This window comes from Heterodontus francisci, chromosome 24, assembly GCF_036365525.1.
Source record: "Heterodontus francisci isolate sHetFra1 chromosome 24, sHetFra1.hap1, whole genome shotgun sequence".
NCBI lineage: Eukaryota > Metazoa > Chordata > Chondrichthyes > Heterodontiformes > Heterodontidae > Heterodontus > Heterodontus francisci.
In genome coordinates, this window is record NC_090394.1 from 59,190,214 (window position 1) to 59,211,495 (window position 21,282).

The 21,282-nt window shown below is 42.3% G+C and overlaps 1 protein-coding gene across 1 annotated transcript in view; it reads left to right on the forward strand.

Annotated features, from left to right (window-relative positions):
- Window positions 1-21,282, forward strand: part of tdrd5 (tudor domain containing 5) — a 51,534-nt gene that overhangs the window by 21,570 nt on the left and 8,682 nt on the right. The window contains exons 11-17 of the mRNA XM_068056857.1: window positions 191-403; window positions 2,321-2,387; window positions 9,621-9,821; window positions 10,331-10,513; window positions 12,957-13,127; window positions 13,991-14,147; window positions 17,307-17,372. Of these exons, the coding sequence (XP_067912958.1) occupies window positions 191-403; window positions 2,321-2,387; window positions 9,621-9,821; window positions 10,331-10,513; window positions 12,957-13,127; window positions 13,991-14,147; window positions 17,307-17,372 (1,058 nt within the window). The remainder of the gene's footprint in view (window positions 1-190; window positions 404-2,320; window positions 2,388-9,620; window positions 9,822-10,330; window positions 10,514-12,956; window positions 13,128-13,990; window positions 14,148-17,306; window positions 17,373-21,282) is intronic.

Below are 21,282 nucleotides of genomic sequence, written 5' to 3' on the forward strand. Positions count from 1 at the left end.
TACTCTACCCAAAGCAGAATAGGCTCTGTCCGTTATTTTTTTTTAAAAGCCCTTGGGTGAATAAATTTGTAGATGCATTTATAAATAAAGCCTAGCCATAAGCTGTAGGCAGGACTGCTAGCCAGTTCCAGAGATGGTCATTCTGAACAGACATTGTTGAGCTAAATGTTAATTTTATTTTACTTTTCAGACGATGCTATTCCTATGACGAGGTCTCTGAACGCTATGTGATGCCAGATTCATTTATCCAGCCAGGACAAGTGTGTTGTGTGCGAAACCCTGATGATGTGTGGTGGTACCGTGTAATCATCCATAGGGTGCTAGATGAGAAACAAGTGGAAGTGTACTATGTTGACTTTGGAGATATTTCTTCTGTGGAAAGGTCCAGACTAAGATTCCTCAAGTAAGCACAACTTATTTTATGTTGTACTTCTGTCCTGCTTTGGGTCTGCTTAGCTACAGTTTTTTGAGGTTCCATTCATCTGGGTAATGTGAAAACGCTTGCTTTTCATTAGGAAGAATGTTGCATATGTAATTTCAATTGGATCATCTCATTCCATAGCAATTACTCTTTTTGCTGTTGGCCAGGGAATGAGTTAGATGTTGAATATTCTGAAAGAAGCGATTGCCCCATTTAAACCTACCTAACAGGATATACACCATTGGTAGTAGGAATAGTGGATTGTAAGGAACAATATCAATGAAAAAGCTCAATCCAAAAATTTAATCCCCACTTGAAGGAAGTTTTAGGTCTTAAAGGATGAATGTCATTTTGGTTAAAGTAGGTGTAGTTTTGTTTGAACTTGAGGTCATTGTGTGGCATTCTGTTCTTTCAATATTGGATTCCTTTAGAAGTACACCAGGTTCCCTGAATCTCTTCAGTATTGCTTTTAATAGTCACAAACTTGCTGTTTGTTACTTGTGATGTTTAGAAAATAACTACATGTTTTACTACACAACTACAGGCATATTTCTTTTTAAAATATATATACTATTTTATATAACAGATTCTGCTTGGGTTAATCTGAAACTTTCTAAAAATAAATTTTACAGTAAATGGCAGAACCCTAAGGAGTATTGACAGGCAGAGATCTGGGTGTACAGGTCCACAGGTCACTGAAAGTGGCAACGCAGGTGGATAAGGTAGTCAAGAAGGCATACAGCATGCTTGCCTTCATCGGTCGGGGCATAGAGTATAAAAATTGGCAAGTCGTGCTGCAGCTGGACAGAACTTTAGTTAGACCATACTTAGAATATTGCGTGCAATTCTGGTCGCCACACTACCAGAAGGACATGGAGGCTTTGGAGAAGGTACAGAAGAGGTTTACTAGGATGTTGCCTGGTCTGGAGGGCATTATCTATGAGGAGAGGTTGGATAAACTCAGATTGTTTTCACTGGAACGACGGAGGTGGAGGGGCAACATGATAGAGGTTTACAAAGTTATGAGCGGCATGGACAGAGTGGATAGTTTTAGTTTAGTTTAGAGATACAGCACTGAAACAGGCCCTTCGGCCCACCAAGTCTGTGCTGACCAACCACCCATTTATACTAATCCTACACTAATTCCATGTTCCTACCACATCCCCACCTGTCCCTATATTTCCCTACCACCTACCTATACTAGGGGCAATTTATAATGGCCAATTTACCTATCAACCTGCAAGTCTTTGGCATGTGGGAGGAAACCGGAGCACCCGGAGAAAACCCACGCAGACACAGGGAAAACTTGTAAACTCCACACAGGCAGTACCTGGAATTGAACCCGGGTCGCTGGATAGTCACAAGCCTTTTCCCAGGGTGGAAGAGTCAGTTACTAGGGGGCATAGGTTTAAGGTGCAAGGGGCAAAGTTTAGAGGGGATGTGCGAGGCATGCTCTTTACACAGAGGGTGGTGAGTGCCTGGAACTTGCTGCTGGGGGAGGTGGTGGAAGCAGGTACGATAGCAATGTTTGAGGCATCTTGACATACATAAATAGGATGGGAATAGAGGGATACGGTCCCCAGAAGTGCAGAAGGTTTTAGTTTAGGCAGGCATCAAGATCGGCGCAGGCTTGGAGGGCCAAATGGCCTGTTCCTGTGCTGTACTGTTCTTTGTTCTTTATCCTCTGGGTACAATGGACTGAAAATAACCTTTTCTCAATGAAAATGATATCAGTCATCCTGTGCATCTACTAATTGCCCTTTCAGAACTGACACACAAATATGATATTTAATGATCTGAAATGTTTTCTGAAACTAGATCTTGCCAGCCAAATACCTATAAAGAGTAAAAGAACCCTGCTATCTCCTAATCCTAACATTGTTTCTATGTCTTTCTTAGATGTTGTCATTCAAAGCTTCCCGCCCAAGGAGTTCCATCAACACTTATGTGGCTACAACCATCTAAGGTAGGGCAGAAGACAAATGTGGTTTGAATCAACTTTGTATATGTTTTAAAATTGGAACCCAGTACAATTGCTTTCAATCTAATTGTTTGAAGGAAAGTTTCCCAATTTAAATATTCCTTGTTGACTTGCTATGGTATTCTACATAAGGAATGAAGTCTAAATGGTCAAGTGGGGTTAAAGGGCACATATAATTCAACCAGAACACGTACAGTACTTCAGTCTCCATTCTAAAGTGATTCACTGAGTCTTCATTTTATAGTCGTGGAGAGATACAGCACCAAAAACAGGCCCTTCAGCCCACCAAGTCTGTGCCGACCATCAACCACCCATTTATACTAATCCTACATTAATCCCATTTTTTCCCCCCTCACATCCCCACCTCTCAATTGTCCTACCACCTAGCTACACTCGGCCAATGGCCAATTTACCTATCCACCCGCAAGTCTATGGTAAGTGGGAGGAAACCAGAGCACCCGGAAGAAACCCACGCGGTCACAGGGAGAACTTGCAAACTCCGCACAGGCAGTACCCAGAACTGAACTCTGGTCTCTGGAGCTGTGAGGCTGCGGTGATGGCCACTGTGCCACCCCTTTTTGACTTAGTACTTTGAGTTGGTGTTATTTATCATTCAGTAGCAAAACTTGCAGCTATTCGCAAAGTACAGATGTAAAACTGTGTACAATTGCAATATAAATTTGCATAAGTAGTTTCTATTATAAATGTGGAAGTAGGAATTTATAATGGCAGTGTGAATAGATATTTTTAATATACACATATTTTAGCAGTTCATTTGTGGGAAATACTTTGTCTAACCTGAAGCATATTTTATGGAGAAATCCAATTTATAATTCATTCTCTGATCTTCATGAGCAATAATCAGAAGTGTCAGCAGATGCACTTTTCTAATCGTGTCATGCTATGTAATACACTGTTCTATAACCAGCAACAGCTATGGTACTGTTCGCACAAGAGAAACTCCCCTATAACTGTTTCTTTCCCACTTTAATTCATTGTCTGTATTGTGTGCGCACCCACACATTTTTTTGGCTGGCTTTTTTTTTTTTTGGTTCTTTTTGTCCAACTCCTTTTGCAAGTCTGTCCTCCCTAAGTCTGCTTCCCATTTTTGTACGCCACTTTGTTGCTGTCAGTGATTGCAAGAATCAGGAAGAAAAATTAGAGGTGCTGTGTTGGAATGGAGCAGAATTAGTGGTGGCCAACTCTTGGGAGGGGTCAAGGTGGACACACATTCTGTTGGAGAAAGATTCTGAAGCTCTGGAACTGAATATTTTCACTTTTTACTTGTGACTCACTCAAACAATATAGCCATCGTTCACTAAATATCATCTAAAATCTATGTAATTTCACAACTCTCAAACCCTCCAGTTCTCTTGGCATTTCTTCAGACGAAGATTTTGGGGAAGTTGTAGTCATTGGTTGCAGGCCCGCTGGCGGCTAGTCAGGCCTATCCGTGACTGGCAAATTCTCCCACAATGGGTACAAGTGAAGGTGTAGTCGCTGCTGGGGGCAATTGGATCTATCCTTTTCTTTCATGCTGGTTCTTCGCTCCGTCTCAAAGGTGTCTGTAGCCCTCCTGATGTAGCATCTCCAGGCATCACGATCTATGGCCTGTGCTTCCCACTGGCAATGGTTAATGTGGCACACAGAGAGGGACTTCTTCGGGGAGTCCTTGAAACTTTTGTATGGAGCCCCTCTGTTTCTTTTACCCGTGGTCAGCTCTCCATACAACACTATCTTAGGCAGGTGACTGTCATCCATCCGGGCAACGTGACCTGCCCAATGGAGTTGGCTTTGCAGGAGGATGGCATCGATGCTGGTGGTGTTGGCTGTTTCCAGAACTTCAGTGTTTGTGATGCGGTCCTGCCAGCGGATCTTGAGAATGCTGCGGAGGCAGCGCTGATGCAAGCGCTTTAGAAGGCGTACATGACAGCGGTATAGGACCCATGACTCGGTGCCATTTAGAGTGGTGAGGACTATGGCTTTGTACACTGAGTTTGGTCTGTGTTCTGAGGCTGTGGTTGCTTCATACATGTTTGTAGAGTCTGCTGAATGTACTGTTTGTTTTTGAGAGCCTATTGTCCACTTCCTTGGCTATGGTGGCATCAAACGAGATGACGCTCCCCAAATAAGTAAATTGCTTGATGGCATTCAGCTCGGTTCCCTCTGATGATGCTTGGTGGTCTATATTCTTGGGGTGCAGGCTGATATAGGACTTCAGTTTTCTTTAAACTGATTTTTAGTTCAGAGTTGTGCTGCCTTGGAAAAATATGTTATACGTTGCAGGTCTGACTGACTGACACCGTCATTAGCGAAAAGAAGTTCATGGATGAGTTTTTCTTGTGTCTTTGTGTGAGTCTGGAGACGCCTGAGGTTGAAAAGGCTTCCATCAGACTGGAACATCCTGATCTCGCTGCTGATTCCACTCCAGAAGAATTCTGGGATCACATCAAAGCTGCAGAATTGGATAGTTCCAACGAGGTCATTGGACCCAAAATCAAGAAGAATAGGGACTAGTTTGTTGAAAATGACAAGGCAATTCAAGATCTGCTAAAAATAAAAAAAAGTCATCTCAGCAGGCTCAGCCAGCCAGCCAAGAGAAAAAGACAGCCTACCATCAAGCATGCAGCACCCTTCAATGTAAACTGAGGAACAACCAAAATGATTGGTGGAATGATTCGTGGAAAATAGTCCAACTGTACGCTGATGCATAAGTTTCCATGAAGCACTAAAATCTGTCTATGGACCAGCACATCAAACCCAAAACCTTCTGAGGAGGGCAGGTGGCAAGACCCTACACACTGACAAGGAGTTAGTCCTGGATTGCTGGTCGGAGCACTTTGAAGCTCTCTTCAGTGCCAAGTTCCCAGTGCATGATACTGCCGTCAGTCGATGAGAGCCCACCTCTGGAGGAAACTGTGACTGTCATCAACCAGATAAAGAACAGCAAAGTCCTGGATCTGATGGAATTCCACCTGAAGCATGGTGGCCCTGCCCTATGCACCAAGCTGAGTTTTTCACAGCCTGCTGGGAACAGGGCAGGATTCCACTGGATCTTCGTGATGTTATCACCTTGTGCAAAAACAAAGGAGAAAAATGAGACTCCTCCAACTACTGTGGGATCACCCTCCTTTTTCTATTGCTGGGAAGATCCTCACTAGAATACTTCTACCATTGTGGAAGAAAATCTCCCAGAGAGCTAGTGTGGTTTCAGAGCAAACAGAGGCACCACAGACATGGTGTTTGCACTTAGACAATTCCAAGAAAGGTGTGAGCAAAACAAAGGCTTGTATGTCACTTTCGTAGACCTCCGCAAGGCATTCAACATTGAGCAGAAATGGACTTTGGAAAATCCTTGAGAAACTTGGATGGCCACCTAGGTTCCTGGCCATGGTGAAGCACTTTCATGAAAATCAGTATGGACAAGCCAAGCAAAACAGCAACCTCTCGAGTCCCTTCCGTACCTCCAGTGTCGTGAAGCAGGGATGTGCTGGCCCCGACCCTATTCACCATATTTTTCAGCATGATGCTGCAGCAGGCAGCGGAAGACCTTTTTAAGGAGGGAGTTTACAAACTCTCCAGTTAAGACTTAAAAAATAATGGTAGGATTAGGCAGAGTCAACATGGATTTATGAAAGGGAAATTATGTTTAACAAACCTGTTGTAATTTTTTGAGGAAGTAAATAGTAGAATAGATAAAGGTGAACCAGTGGATGTGGTGTGTTCAGACTTTCAGAAGGCTTTCGATAAGATCCCACATAAGATATTAGCTAGCACGATTGGGGGTAATATACATGGTTTGAGAATTGGTTAATGGGCAGAAAACAGAGACTAGGAATAAATGGGTTATTCTCAGACGGGCAGGCTGTGATTAGTGGAGTACTGCAAGGATCAGTGCTTGGGCCCCAGCTATTCACAATATATTAATTTGGTTGGGAGGGGGGGGAGCCAAATGTAATATTTCCAAGTTTGCTGATGAGACAAATGTAGGTGGGAATGAGAGTTGAGAAGGATGCAAAGAGGCTTCAAGGGGAGTTAGAAAAGCTGCATGAGTGGGCAAGAACATGGCAGAAGGATTATAATGTGGTAAGATGTGAAGTTATCCACTTTGGTAGGAAAAACAGAAATGCAGAGCCTTTCTTAAATGGTGAGAGATTGGAAAGTGTTGATGTCTAAAGGGACCTGGGTGTCCTTGTTCATAAGTCACAAAGCTAACGTGCAGGTGCAACAAGCAATTAGGAAGGCAAATTGTATGTTGGCTATTACTGCAGGAGGATTTGAGTACAGGAGTAAAGAAATCTTGGTGCAGTTGTATAGAACCTTGGTGAGACCGCAGCTGGAGTATTGTGTACGGTTTTGGCCTCCTTACCATAGAGGGAGTGCAGCAAAAGTTCACCAGACTGATTCCTGGGATGGTGGGATTGTCCTGTGGAGAGAGATTGCGAGACTGGGCCTGTATTCTCTCGAGTTTAGAAGAATGAGAGGTGATCTCATTGAAGCATGCAAAATTCTTACAGGGCTTGATGGGGTTGATGCAGGAAATTTGTTTCCCCTGGTTCGGGTGGGTGGGTGGAACCAGAGGACACAGTCTCAAAATAAGAAGTAGGCCGTTTAGGACTGAGATGAGGAAGAATTTCTTTACTCGGGGTGGTGAATCTTTGGAATTCTCTACCCCAGAGGGCTGTGCTCAGTCATTGAGTATGTTCAAGACAGAGATCAATAGATCCCTAGATATTAGATATCAAGGGATATGGGGGTAGTGCGGGAAAATGGCATTGAGGTAGATGATCAGCCATGATCTAGTTGAATGGCGGTACAGGCTCGAGGGGCCAGATGGCTTACTCCTATTTCCTATGTTCTAAGAGTAATCTGTGGTAAAACAATTTTTCTCCTGTTCTTATCCACTATATCGTTCCATCAGTGTGCTCTTTCTCCTGTTGTCATCCTCATTACCAGTCTCTATGCTTTCTTACTGTGCTACTCACTCTATCTCTCACTCCTCTTGCACTTCTGTCTCTTTCCCTCCCTTCTGCCATTTCTGGTTGTATGCACCTCTTTTTCTCTTCTCACCCCTTTCTGCTTTTATCTGTCGCTTGCTACTTCTGCATCTCTTTCCATTCTTGCTTTCTCTAATCTTACTGTTTTTCTTCCCCTTTGCCTCCTGTTCCCTTTCACTCTGCTGCACCTCCCATTGTTTTCTTTCATGTCTTAACAAGCCAAGAAGCAGTCAAGGCAAGCTAGCGACTGTAAAAACTCTTGCTAACAGTTGGGCAGGAAGGAGGGTGGGTAACCTGGAAATCATTCTGCAGGCAGGTGAGCAGATGGAATGGTGTTGGTACTTTAGCAGAGGTGATGATGGACTCAAACGAGGAGAGAGATTTGTTGTTTGGAGAGAAGCCAATCAAGTTGAAATTGTATAGTGCCTTCAGCATAGTAAAACCTCCAAGAGGAACTAAAGCATTTACAGATAAAATTGACAATGAAGCCCATTCCAATAATTCAAGCTCTAAGTACTCCAACAACATCACCAAAAGTTTATTCAATTCATGCTGTGTGGAAAATTGGCTAACATTTCACCATAACAATAGTGACTGCACTTCAAAGAAGTTGTATGTAAATTAATTTAGAACTTGGTATTCTACAAATTAAAATTCCTTCTACATTTCAGGGATGAGAAATTTTCACCAAATGGCGGATTTCCGATTATTGAGGTTTCGAAACCCGTCATTTGGCTTCCCCCTTTCCAACCTTAAAAGACGGGCTTTTTAAAAAAAAAAAAATCACAATTGTCAGTTCACAGTTCTGATTTTTGTTTTAAAAGCTAACCAACCACGAAGCTGCCTGGAGGTCTTTCCTGCTGTCAGCAATTGTCAGTTCTTTTTTTTTTAAGAAGGTCAACCGTCAGTTAAACTGACGGCCGCTGAGAGCGGGAACTGATGCCAGAGCAGCAGGTGCAGGAAAAACAAAACGTTGTCTGTCAGGTTCGGCTGCTGCAGCTTGTCCAATTGGAGCTTGCAGCTGAAATCTGGAGAAGTACATCAGCTGGGTGCTGAGACACAAACAATGGTTGGTCAGCTCAGGAGTAACAGGGTGGGAGGGCAGGACCAGTTGGAGCAGCAAATGGGAGGTCAAGGTCAGTAGGATTATTTGAGGCAAGCGAGGAGCACCGAAGAGGTCGGTCGAGGAGCATCGAGGAATGCGATAATCAAGCAAGTTGATGGACTTGATGGGCATTAGAATGGAAGCTTGTACGGTATTCAACAATGGCTCTCAATTAATTTCAGCTACTTTGTGCACTCGTGAAGAAAAACATGCACCATGGCAAGCGACAGGAAAGATATTGTTGATCGAGATGGCAGGGATGAGAAACTTGGGGAGGAGGTTGACAAGGGATTAAAGAATATGTGGCGCTGGGATTGACTGGAAGCAAACGTTGGTGGTGGGTTACTTGCCGACTTCTTTTGAAAGATTCGGCAACCCAGCAAAGTGTTGTTCCTGTGGTACAGTTCAGAAGTACACTATCGTGTGTGGGGAAAGAACTCGCTCATGAAGCACATTTGAGAACATGAAGCTCCATAAGACCAATTTTCAGCTGTCCGGTAAGGCTCATGAAATGGTAAAAGCAAAATACTGCAGATGCTGGAAATCTGAAATATAAGCGGAAAGTGCTGGAAAGACTCAGCAGGTCAGGCAGCATCTGTGGAGAGCGAAGCAGAGTTAACGTTTCAGATCTGTGACCTTTTCATCAGAATTGAAATATTAACTCTGCTGCTCTCTCCACAGATGCTGCCTGACCTGAGTATTTCCAGCACTTTGTTTTTATTTCATGAAATGGTATTCTGAGTGCAGTGCAATTTTATCCATTACGTATAAAAATTTGTATGAAATTGCCATTATTCAGCTAGTTTGCTTCATTAACAGTGCTATAATAATTCCTTGTCAAAAACAAATTGAAACTTTTTTGTCTTCAACCACTAATTTTCAGACCTATTGGACCCTGACATCTATATTTGATTTGTATTCAAAAATGACAATTTGATTTGTTTTCTGCTGCTTACTCATTCTTTGACTAAACATGAATCAAAACAAATATTTGTAATAAGACAAATTAAGTCTGCATTTCAACCAATCACAAGCTTTTGCCCTACAGACATGATACCCATGAAGTGTGATGTCTCTCCAGATGCAACACTTAGAGATTTAATTTTCCTTTGGCAGGATGAGTGGAGCATTGCTGCTAAAAATCAATTCCTGAGATTCTGTGGGAAACAACCACTGGTGGCCTTGATTTGTGGATATATTAAGGATGTATTGCACTTGTTCCTTTGCGATACCTCTACAGATGAAGATATTTACATTAATGATGTCCTTCAGAAAGCAGGTCATGGTGTGCCCTGTCTTACAAACAACGCCGCTAAGGTACAGTAGGTGCCGTTGTAGCAGGTAGATTGGTAATGCAATTTCTTTTCTTGAACTACTCCATGTGTTCTAAATGGTCCTTTTTTAAAATTCCGCTGACACACATGCCATTCCTTGCCCAAAATGGTGACCAGGGTACCTGTTGAATTTTTGTCCAGTTGGTGCTTTTCAGTCTGATGCTGGGAGATTTCACAAAATAGCATACGATGTGAGAGCTTTCTGGTTTCTGCATGGTACTTTTGTCTCAGCGTGGCTGAAATGGGAAACCAGACAGTTGGGCAAAGCAAACTCACTTGCTACTTAAGGAAAATACATTGGGACGCCAAGCAAGAGGCTTATGTGATGAGTTTAAAATGAGTAAAGAGAAAGCGATAAATTCATTCAAAAATTAGTAAGGAACAAGAGAGTCCTTGTTACTGGTTTTTGGTGTATGTTGGTCCAACTCCAGTGAGCTAAAAAAAATAATTTTTTGATCTTTAGTTATAACTTCTTTCTGGTTTTGGCTATAGGGATTTGAGCTGTTTAACCCAGCTGCCCTGTATTTGAAATCAAAACCAATTTCTGTAAAGGAGGTGCCATCAAAAATTAAGGAGTCTCCAACAACCCCATTTGACAGGAAACCTAAATCCTTCATAGCAGAAGGGAACAACAAAAAATCAGATACCCCAACACATGGAGGCAACAATGAACAGGTGAGCTAATCTTCATTGTATAGCTGTGGAATGTGGTATTTTGGTAATGTTTGTTTTATTTTATGGTTTATAAAAAAAAAAAAAAATTTCCTGTGGTGTTACACAAGGCAAGTCAAGACCACATCCAGTTTTCAGTTTAGAAGGCAATGGGATAACTGGGCCTATTGTAAGGGGAGGAGGGATTGATGGAGATAACATAAGAAATAGGAGCAGGAGGAGGCCATTTGGCCCATGGAACCTGCTCCGCCATTCAATAAGATGATGGCTGATCTGATTGTGGCCTTAACTCCCCACACCTGCCTGTTCCTCATAACCCTTGACTTCATTGTAGATCAAAAATCTGTCTAACTCAGCTTTGGTTATATTCAATGACCCGGCCCCCAGTCTCCACTGCTTTCTGGGTAGAGAATTCCGAACATTAATGACCCTCAGAAGATATTCATCCTCCTCCTTTTGAAACTGTGCCCCCCAGTTCTAGATTTCCTCCATGAGGGGAAACATCCTCTCAGCATCTACCCTGTCAAGCCCCTCAATCTTTTATATTCCAATAAGATCACCTCTCATTCTTCTAAACTCGTGAGTATAGGCTCAAGCTGCTCAACCGTTCCTCATAAGACAGCCCCTTCATTGCAGAAACCCACCTGGTGAACCTTCTCTGAACTGCCTCCAATGCAAATATCCCTCCTCCTAGGTGTGGTCTTACCAATGCCCTATACAGTTGTAGCAAGACTTCCCTAGTTTTATACTCCATCCCCCTTGCAATAAAGGCCAACATTCCATTTGTCTTGCTAATTATTTACTGTACCTGCATGCAAACTTTTTGTGATTTCATGTATTAAGACATCCAGATCCCTTTGTACTGCAAAATTCTGAAGTCTCTTGCCTTTTAAATCTGCTTTTCTATTCCTGCCAAAGTGTACAATCTCATTTTCCCACATTATACTCCATCTGCCAAATTTTTGCCCACTCACTTAAAATGGCAGGAGTGGGTACGGTGAGGGAAGAGTAATCTAAATGCATATGGCACTGGGCTAGGAGACATTTCTTTACAGTGGGTGAATGAGAAGATGGGGTGACAAGAAAAAGAAGAGAGAGATGGGTAATAGTGGATAGGGAAGGATTAGTTGGCACTGCCAGGGCCAAGATCCCTTGGTGTTGGTGGGGCAGACTGCACTGGGTCAGCCCAGTTCCATTTCTGTGGATGGGGAGGGGCGGGGGGAAAGAGAAGAGCAGTTTTCTTCTTGGATGGGTACCTTGCAAAAGGTAAGATGGGGATGGTACTGAGTTGCTTTAGGGTGACACTTGGAAGAGGAATGAGTTGGTTCTATGTCTGGGTTGGGGCAATTTACTCCTGAGTATTGGGGTGAGTTACTGCTCACAGGATTCAAATAGGCCTGAATTTGTTAAAGTTAGTAATGATTGGGGGGCGGCATTAGAGTCCAGCTTCAGCTCAATGTGGGTTGGGAGGGGGATTTTGAATTATACTTATTAGTGGGAGTGCGGGGTCCATTTTTAAGTTACTTGGGGAGGAGCGAGTACTCCCAAAAATTGCTTACTTAAGGGTGAATATATTAAACAATATATATTAAACAAGTAAAAGTATTCCCACAATTTTTCTGGGGAAGCTTCTGATGTATAAAGCTCCATGTTCATACTGTACACTATAGTAAAAGGGCAAAAAGTCCATAGCACCGTAAACCGTTCCTGTTCACAGCTGGGAATGCACTTTTGCAGTGGGACAAAGCAACAAATATGAGAGTAGAAAAGGACACATCAAAGGCTTGAAGGGTGGAAAGAACCATTGGACAGCAGGTCCACTGTTGTTAAGCCTGTGACAGGTGGCACTGTGAACATCCCCAACTTGCCTTGGAGATGGAACTTGAAGGATTCATTGCAAGGAGAGTATAAAAGGTAATTTTTGTACTATGACAGAACATAACTTGAATACTGCTTTCTGCTTTAGTATCACATTTCCCATTCCTGACCAGTAATATCCCAATAAGGAGGGATCAACTGGTGTACAAAATTTGCTTTTCTAACCACGGACGTGAAGTTATGCAATTAGAATAATAAATTATGCCCTCTGAAGGATTATCGGATAGGAATTATTAACGACATATGATGCTTCCTAGTCACGAAACATATGGAGCTAATGCAAAACCTCATCTCTGTAGTGCTTTAAACATATTGAAAAACAATTCATTCCCATCCTAATCACTACACACGAGCTAATTCATCACCCTCGCCATCCTAAATGATGTACATATGGATACAATATATCCATCCTTCCCCTCCAGTTTTAACACTAGTACTATATTCTATAAAGCTGGCCATTCACCTTAGGGTCTTAATTAGTATACATTCAATTGCAATCAATGTAGAATTCTGTACATCGCTAACAACCTGTTGAGAGATATACCAATTTTTTTTTTTTTTTTTACAGGATTTTGAATCACTAACATTTGATTTGCCTTATCTGGAACCATATCCATTTTGCTCTGTTACTTCAGTTGAAGATAATCCTAAATCTTTGAAGATGTCTGTACTGGGAGTATCTGAACAAATTGAAGATAATGAGCTCCCAGCACTTGAGGTGGTGGAGGAGAAAAAGCAAGTATGTGTTATCAGCCATTAGAATTGACCACCAGAAACCTGGTAACCAGTAACAAACCTTTGTACACTATTATAAAAATAACTAATAACGACTATGATTTATGTGCCGTTGGAGTGACTGGTATCAGCTCTATCTGCTACAAGGCACTTTGTATGCCCCCCAGAAATTAAAATCCAGATTCCATACTTGCAGGTGATCTACAATAGCTTTGTAGAGTTGGAAAAATATGTTTAAAAATGGTGATGGAACATTTGTGTCAGTGGAAACAATCTTTCACTATTTACCCAGGGTAAAGTCCCCAGGTTTCATTTGCCCTTTTTTACTGGCTGCGTCTATCTGTCTGTGCTGCTCTCACTGACCATGTTGCGACTGTTTCTGGCTCTGCAGGAAATGCTGAGCCTGAGGCTAACCCTGTCCCTCATTTCCTGCTGACCCCGGACTCCCATTGCCCAAACCCCAATATCCCCAGCCACAAAATTTGTGTCCAAGCAAGCAAAAAAAAAGTTATCTTTTTTAATGAATTGTCACTCAAATTGAAGAGTAAGACATCCAACAATTCCATCACCCATGTGATGTTGAACAAAGTGAGCAATTTTTTTACATTAGCAAACAATCAAAATGTGTGCCATACAACCTGAAACATTCAGCATTAAGAAGTAGATTTATCATTCATTGTATTTGACTATTTCTAAGGTTTAAGGAGAGGTTTGCTTTGGTGTGCACTTCCCACTGTTGAGGTGATGCATTTCTGTGTAATACCAAACATTTCTATACAAACTTGTTAAATTAGTCTAAAACTTTTGATCACTTTTTCAGCAAGTTTACTTGTGTGTTCCTCCTATTTAATGTGTATGTAATTATAGAAGGACCTGTGCTGTGGATCATTGAACAGTGTGGATAATCTCCCAAATTCAGAGGCAAAGTTAAAGTCACAAGATGAATTCTACATCTCAATAATTGATTCTAAACATTCTGTGGAACCATGCAGTGTAGAGATTCCAAGTGTGTACGGCCCGCCTGGTGAGTATAGCAGTGTACTATTGAAATTAGAGTCATCGTTATACAGCACAGAAACAGGCCCTTCGGTCCATTGTGTCCTATTCCCATTTTCCAGCACTTGGCCTGTAGCCTTGTATGCTATGGCATTTCAAGTGCTCATCTAAATACTAAAATGTTGAGGGTTCCTGCCTCTACTACCTCTTCAGGCAGTGTGTTCCAGATTCCAGCCACCCTCTGGGTGAAATTTTTTCCCCTCAAATCCCCTTTAAACCTCCTGCCCCTTACCTTAAATGTATGCCTCCTGGTTATTGACCCCTCTGCTAAGGGAAAAAGTTTATTCTTATCTAATCTATCAATGCCCCTCATAATTTTGTATACGTCAATCAGGTCCCCCCTCAGCCTTCTCTGCTCCAAGGAAAACAACCCCAGCCTTTTCAGTCTCTCTTCATAGCTGAAATGCTCCAGCCCAGGCAACATCCTGGTGAATCTCCTCTGCACCCTCTCCAGTGCAATCACATCCTTCCTATAGTGTGGTGCCCAGAACTGTACACAGTACTCCAGCTGTGGCCTAACTAGAGTTTTATACAGCTCCATCATAACCTCCCTGCTCTTATATTCTGTGCCTCGGCTAATAAAGGCAAGTATCCCATATGCCTTCCTAACCACCATATCTACCTGTGCTGCTGCCTTCAGTGATCTATGGACAAGTACACCAAGATCCCTCTGACCTTCTGCACGTCTTAGGATCCTACCATCCATTGTATATTCCCTTGCCTTGTTAGTCCTCCCAAAATGCATCACCTCAATTCTCAGGATTAAATTCCATTTGCCACAGCTCTGCCCATCTTACCAGCCCATCTACATTATAGCTAAGCTTGAGTATGTCCTTACCTGATAGCTGAAGATATGCAATCTCAGCAATGACCACTAAATAGTCAACAGGAACCTTAACTGATTTTTTCCCTCCTTAACCCAGGGGCCCTAAGGTTTACTGTAGCAGCCTTACTATTTCCTGGGCTGAGATACTTCACTCAGCACACATCAGAGATTAAACCTGCAATCTTTTTATTCTGTCTAACTTGGGTATTCATTGGGTAAAATGCTGAGCCATAAGAGGAATTACAGTTTTAGTGCTCTTTGCAGCTTATCTGGATACATCAGTTGCAATTGGAATTGGAGCGAGGTAAAGCTATCATTTTCTGAACTGTCCAGGGGCCTTTATTTGAGACTAGTATTATACAGGTGTTTACTTCTAGAATCTCAATTTTTTTTTTTAAGCAATGAATGTATGATTTGAAGGAGCTGATTAGAATGATAACTTAGCCCAACAGTGTGAGGAAGAGAACTGAACATTATGATAAAATCACTGTTGGATACTCTGCAATCATGTAATTTGTTTGTGAAGCTGAAAGTAAATTACAATGGGCTTTGTAACTCTCCCAATTTAAATCCCCCATCCCCATCAGTGCTCTGCATGCAAGAATTACATTTTTAAAAAACTAAAACCAAAATGTATAGTAGTCAAAACTACTAAATCTTTGCAAAAGATTGGTTCTGTAGCATTGTATAATATTTGCAAGTGATGTACATAGCTTTGTAGAGTTGGAAAAATATGTTTAAAAATGGTGATAGAAGGTTTGCGTCAGTGGAAACACTGACACTGGTAAGTAGGATTGCTGAGTTATCTGGTCTTAGCTGGATTAGCAATAGGAGTAACAGAGCTTGATTTTATACCATTGAACTACAGAGGGTAAAAGTCAGCCTTGGATCCTATTTCTGTCTGCTGTACAGGGACACATTGAAAAATACACATGCATGTAGATGTGGGATCAGATCAGCCTTGGCTGTGGTGATCACATACAGGCACACATCCTGTAAACACTCACTGTCTCGACTTGCATGTGAGTAACAATCACTTGGGTTAGATACTGTAGAACAGTACTCAAGTATGAGGCCATGATGTTGGGAGAGAAGAGAAAATGAAAGATTGGCAAAACAAAATTCTTTCTGGGGAAAAAAAAAATCATTATTTTAGAAAATGCCAGGATTGTTAAAACTTACTTATGTCCATTTTTCTGCTTAAAATACTGCTACTTGTCCCAAGAGTAGATGGGCTAGGTTTGCATTTAGCTGTGTTATCTGCATATTCTAATAAGTAACAAAACTCCTCTTGTAGGATCTTTTGTCAATGTGCATGACGGCAATATCCCTAACCAGGCTTTAGAGGTAAAAATTAAATCATTATTAAAAAATTGTTGCCTTTTAAATTATTTCAAGTTCTGATCCATCATCTTTTTAAAATATCTAATATATAGGCTATGTTAGAGATGTTTGTAAATATGTAGAGTTACTTTGCTTGTAGTATAGGGGTCAACCCAAATTTTGATTTGCTTTTTTAGGAAGTTGTGCTGGTATACTGTGTAAAACAACTGCACTATTGGCTTATACAGGTACCTCCGTTATCCACATCTTTCATTTATTTGGAAAAATGTTCGGATGTCCTTTGGGAGCTGAAGCTTCCAATTTTTAAAAAAAATGTGTTTGTGCTCGGTCCCTGTGCTGTGCTGGCAAAATCAGTTAACACTAACAGCTAAGTAATTGAGTTGGCTTACAGCTCTTCTCAACCACCCACTGCTCACCTACAGAACCAGAGACAACCGAGAGATCCAGCTACAGGGGTGAATGCGCTTGCCTCCACTGATCCCATCAATGGACTTTGCACTCTTGTCAACACAACAGTTAACTTCAAAATCAAATAGAGGTTGCTGTATATATGTGCTGTAGTGTCACCAGATGAGATGATGTGGTGCAGTGTCAGCAGAAATAATAATAAAACCTGATAGTGAACTGATAGTGAGGCAGAGCATTCAAGATTGTACATTTAATTTGAGACACTGAATTATCCAACAATTGCTATTATCCACTGGTGGTCTTTTCCATTATGGTTGGTATTTCAGACCCCATCTACTAGTGGACAAACAGTACCATGGCAACAAAAATTAGTCTTTTTGTCCAAATAAAAGATAATATCCTTTAAAAGGAACAAAGTACTGGAAATTTGTCTTGTGACCAACTCTTGTACGTAAACTGGAATTTTCCCAAAATTTAGAAAACATTTGGATATGATATTTGCTGTATTTTAATAGCCTTAGCTAATCGGACATTTGTTATTGAATACAGATATTTCAGGTGAAACTTTCAAGTCAGAGAAGGTGCAGCCCTATGTAAAAACAGATACCAAGAAAGGTAAGCTTTAGAAATGTTGGACATGCCTGTTTGTTTAACTGCACTTTCACTTTGGATTAAATGATCCAATCTAATTCTCCTTTGGTATTCTTGGTCGAGTTTCTTCTCATCTGAGAGTGCTTTCCATTCCATTCAGTCCTTAATTAAGCCACTTGACAGGCAGGAAAGTGAGGTGGAGGACATGCTGCTCTTTTAAGTTGTCTTGGCTGAGGCTATGACTGGGAACTTCAGTGGAAATAATAGAACAGACTTGGATTCATGTATAGTCTTATTACATCCTGCAGAAATGTCAAAGCACTCAAGAACCCATATATTATTTTTGAAGTTTAGTTGATCTATAGGCAAGTGCAGTAATAAATGAAATGAATTGCCAGTCTGTTTGGAGTTGAGGAAAGAACATTAGCCAGAATTCCCCATTCTCTGAATAGTGCCACGGAGTATTTTGCCTCCACTTGTCATCCACTGGCTGGAAAACTGAAACAGAAGACATCAGCTTGGTTTAACATCTCATCTGAAAATGAGTGATAACCAGGTGAACCAAGCTGACACAAAATGACTGCACACCCTTTTGCTCTGTAGTATTCCAGTGCATTGGAGCTGCAAATAGTAGAATCGCACAGCATGGGGTGAGCTATTTTAAAATGGCAATTTTGTACATGCAGATCACTGCTCAGTCACACAATATGAAGCTGCAACTTTGAGTAATTCATGCGCCTTAACCAACCGCCAGTCCTCTTCCTCTTTGGCCTCCTTGTCTCGAGAGACCATGGGTAAGCGCCAGGAGGTGGTCAGTGGTTTGTGGAGCAGCGCCTGGTGTGGCTATAAAGGCCAATTCTAGAGTGACCGACTCTTCCACAGGTGCTGCAGAAAAAATTGTTTGTCGGGGCTGTTGCTCAGTTGGCTCTCCCCTTGCGCCTCTGTCTTTTTTCCTGCCAACTGCTAAGTCTCTTTGACTTGCCACACTTTAGCCCCGCCTTTATGGCTGCCCGCCAGCTCTGGCGATTGCTGGCAACTGACTCCCACGACTTGTGATCAATGTCACAGGACTTCATGTCGTGTTTGCAGACGTCTTTAAAGCGGAGACCTGGATGGCCGGTGGGTCTGATACCAGTGGCGAGCTCGCTGTACAGTGTGTCTTTGGGGGTCCTGCCATCTTCCATGTGGCTCACATGGCCAAGCCATCTCAAGCACCGCTGGCTCAGTAGTGTGTATAAGCTGGGGATGTTGGCCGCCTCGAGGACTTCTGTGTTGGAGATACGGTCCTGCCACCTGATGCCAAGTATTCTCCGGAGGCAGCGAAGATGGAATGAATTGAGACGTCGCTCTTGGCTGACATACGTTGTCCAGGCCTTGCTGCTGTAGAGCAAGGTACTGAGGACACAGGCTTGATACACTCTGACTTTAGTGTGCCATTTTTCCCACACTCTCTTGGCCAGTCTGGACATAGCAGTGGAAGCCTTTCCCATGCGCTTGTTGATTTCAGCATCGAGAGACCGGTTACTGGTGATAGTTGAGCCCAAGTAGGTGTACTCCTGAACCACTTCCAGAGCGTGGTCGCCGATATTGTTGGAGCATTTCTGACGTTCTGTCCCATGATCGTTTTCTTGAGGCTTATGGTTAGGCCAAATTCATTGCAGGCAGCCGCAAACCTGTCAGACTCTGCAGACACTCTTCAGTGTGAGATGTTAAAGCAGTATCGTCAACAAAGAGGAGTACCCTGATGAGGACTTTCCGTACTTTGGTCTTTGCTCTTAGGCAGGCAAGGTTGAACAACCTGCCCCATGATCTTGTGTGGAGGAAAATTCCTTCTTAAGACTTGAATGCATGTGAGAGCGCAGGGAGAAGAAAATCCCAAACAGTGTGGGTGCGAGAACACAGCCCTGTTTCACGCCACTCCGGATAGCAAAGGGGTCTGATGAGGTGCCGCTATGCTGAATTGTGCCTTTCATATTGTCATGGAATGAGGTGATGATACTTAGTAGCTTTGGTGGACATCCAATCTTTTCTAGTAGTCTGAAGAGGCCATGTCTGCTGACTAGGTCAAAGGCTTTGGTGAGATCAATGAAAGCAATGTAGAGGGGCATCTGTTTGCAGCACTTCTCCTGTATCTGACGAAGGGAGAACAGCATGTCAATGGTCGATCTCTCTGCACAAAAGCCACACAGTGCCTCAGGGTAGACACGCTCTGCCAGCTTCTGGAGCCTGTTTAAAGCGACTCGAGCAAAGACTTTCCCCACTATGCTGAGCAGGGAGATTCCTCGGTAGTTGTTGCAGTCACCGCGGTCACCTTTGTCCAGCTCATCCATGACTGGCAGAGACTGGGTTGCATTGAGGGCGGTCTCTGACAAAATTTTCCCTGGAGTACTGTTCTAGGTAGTGCTCCACCCAGCGAGCCATTTGCTTGCGTTGGTCAGTGATTGTGTCCCCTGATTTAGATTTGAGGGCCAGTACATGGATGACTACTAAGAAAGACGGTTGACGAGCTCAGTTTGAGACAGATAATCGCTCCCTATGAGGTATTGCTGTAGGACATTTGCATGTAGTATGTAGATTATAGCCAAATGAAGACGCGTTAGCCTTGTCGATGTTGTAGTACAAGGACCTGAAAGGGTTAGTTTTGGGACAGTGGGGAGTAAACCCCTCCCACTGTAGTGCTGATGTAATAGTCACTTAGGTGTTCGACTCGGAAGAAACTAGAAGCAGCATGAGGTGTGCTAGCTAGATAGGCTTGTGGACACTGTAAATAATGTATATAATTGAGTTATTCTTTAGTCCTATAAAGACACAGACTTCTGTAGACAACGTTCGATCTATGCTACAATACACAACAGTTGTCATTGGTGAAATTCTATCTTGTACATCACAATTTACACACTTCGGTACAGATTGGCTGTGGATTATTATTGCTTTAGCTCACGTAAGTCTAAATTTCATTGAGATATCAATCTATATAGATGTAACTTGTATTTCAAATTACTTATTATTTAAATCACTCATTTTTCAAGGTTTCTGCCTATCTCATACAGCTTTAACAGTGACTGTTTTATTAGAAGCTATTTATCTTGTTGATTTTTCACCCATGTAATGAAAGGTTTCATCTTCCCTATTTCATAAAGAAATGCATATAAATGTGCTCTGAACCATTTGACGAGATGTTGCCTGATTTGAAAAAAACTGAAGGATCGTCATGTATGTGAAATAAGGGAAGATGATGTAAGTTTTTAGCTCCGTCTTAAATGGTCAGATGCTAGTGGAGAAGCAATGACAAATATAAGACAAAAAGATGTAAAGTATGTTTATTGGAAGCAAAAATGGACAAAACTGAAGACTGCAATAGTTCAGAGTAACCTGTCAACACTACCACAGAGCAACTACAAATGGAAAATAAATGTGGCTTTAAAAAAAAACATTGTTAAAATACACATACTCCAGGAATGCTGCTAAAACAGTTAAGGTTAGAGTCAGAAAAGATTTTTTATATTTATCTGAGATGAGGGCGTTGCTGCCTTGGCCAGCATTTATTGTCTATCCCTAATTGCCCTTGAGAAGGCGGTGGTGAGCTGCCTTCTTGAACCACTGCAATCCTTGGGATGAAGGTACACCAACAGTGCTGTTAGGAAGGGAGTTCCAGGATTTTGACCCAGCAACAGTGAAGGAATGGTGATATAGTTCTAAGTCAGGATGGTGTGTGGCTTGGAGGGGAGCTTGCAGGTGGTGGTATTCCCATGCATCTGTTACCCTTGTCCTTCTAGGTGGTAGAGGTCACGGTTTGGAAGGTGCTGCCAAAGAAGCCATGGTGAGTTGCTGCAGCATCTTGTAGATCGTATAGACTGCTACCACAGTGCGCTGGTGGTGAATGGGGTGCCAATCAAGCGGGCTGCTTTGTCCTGGAAGGTGTCAAGATTCTTGA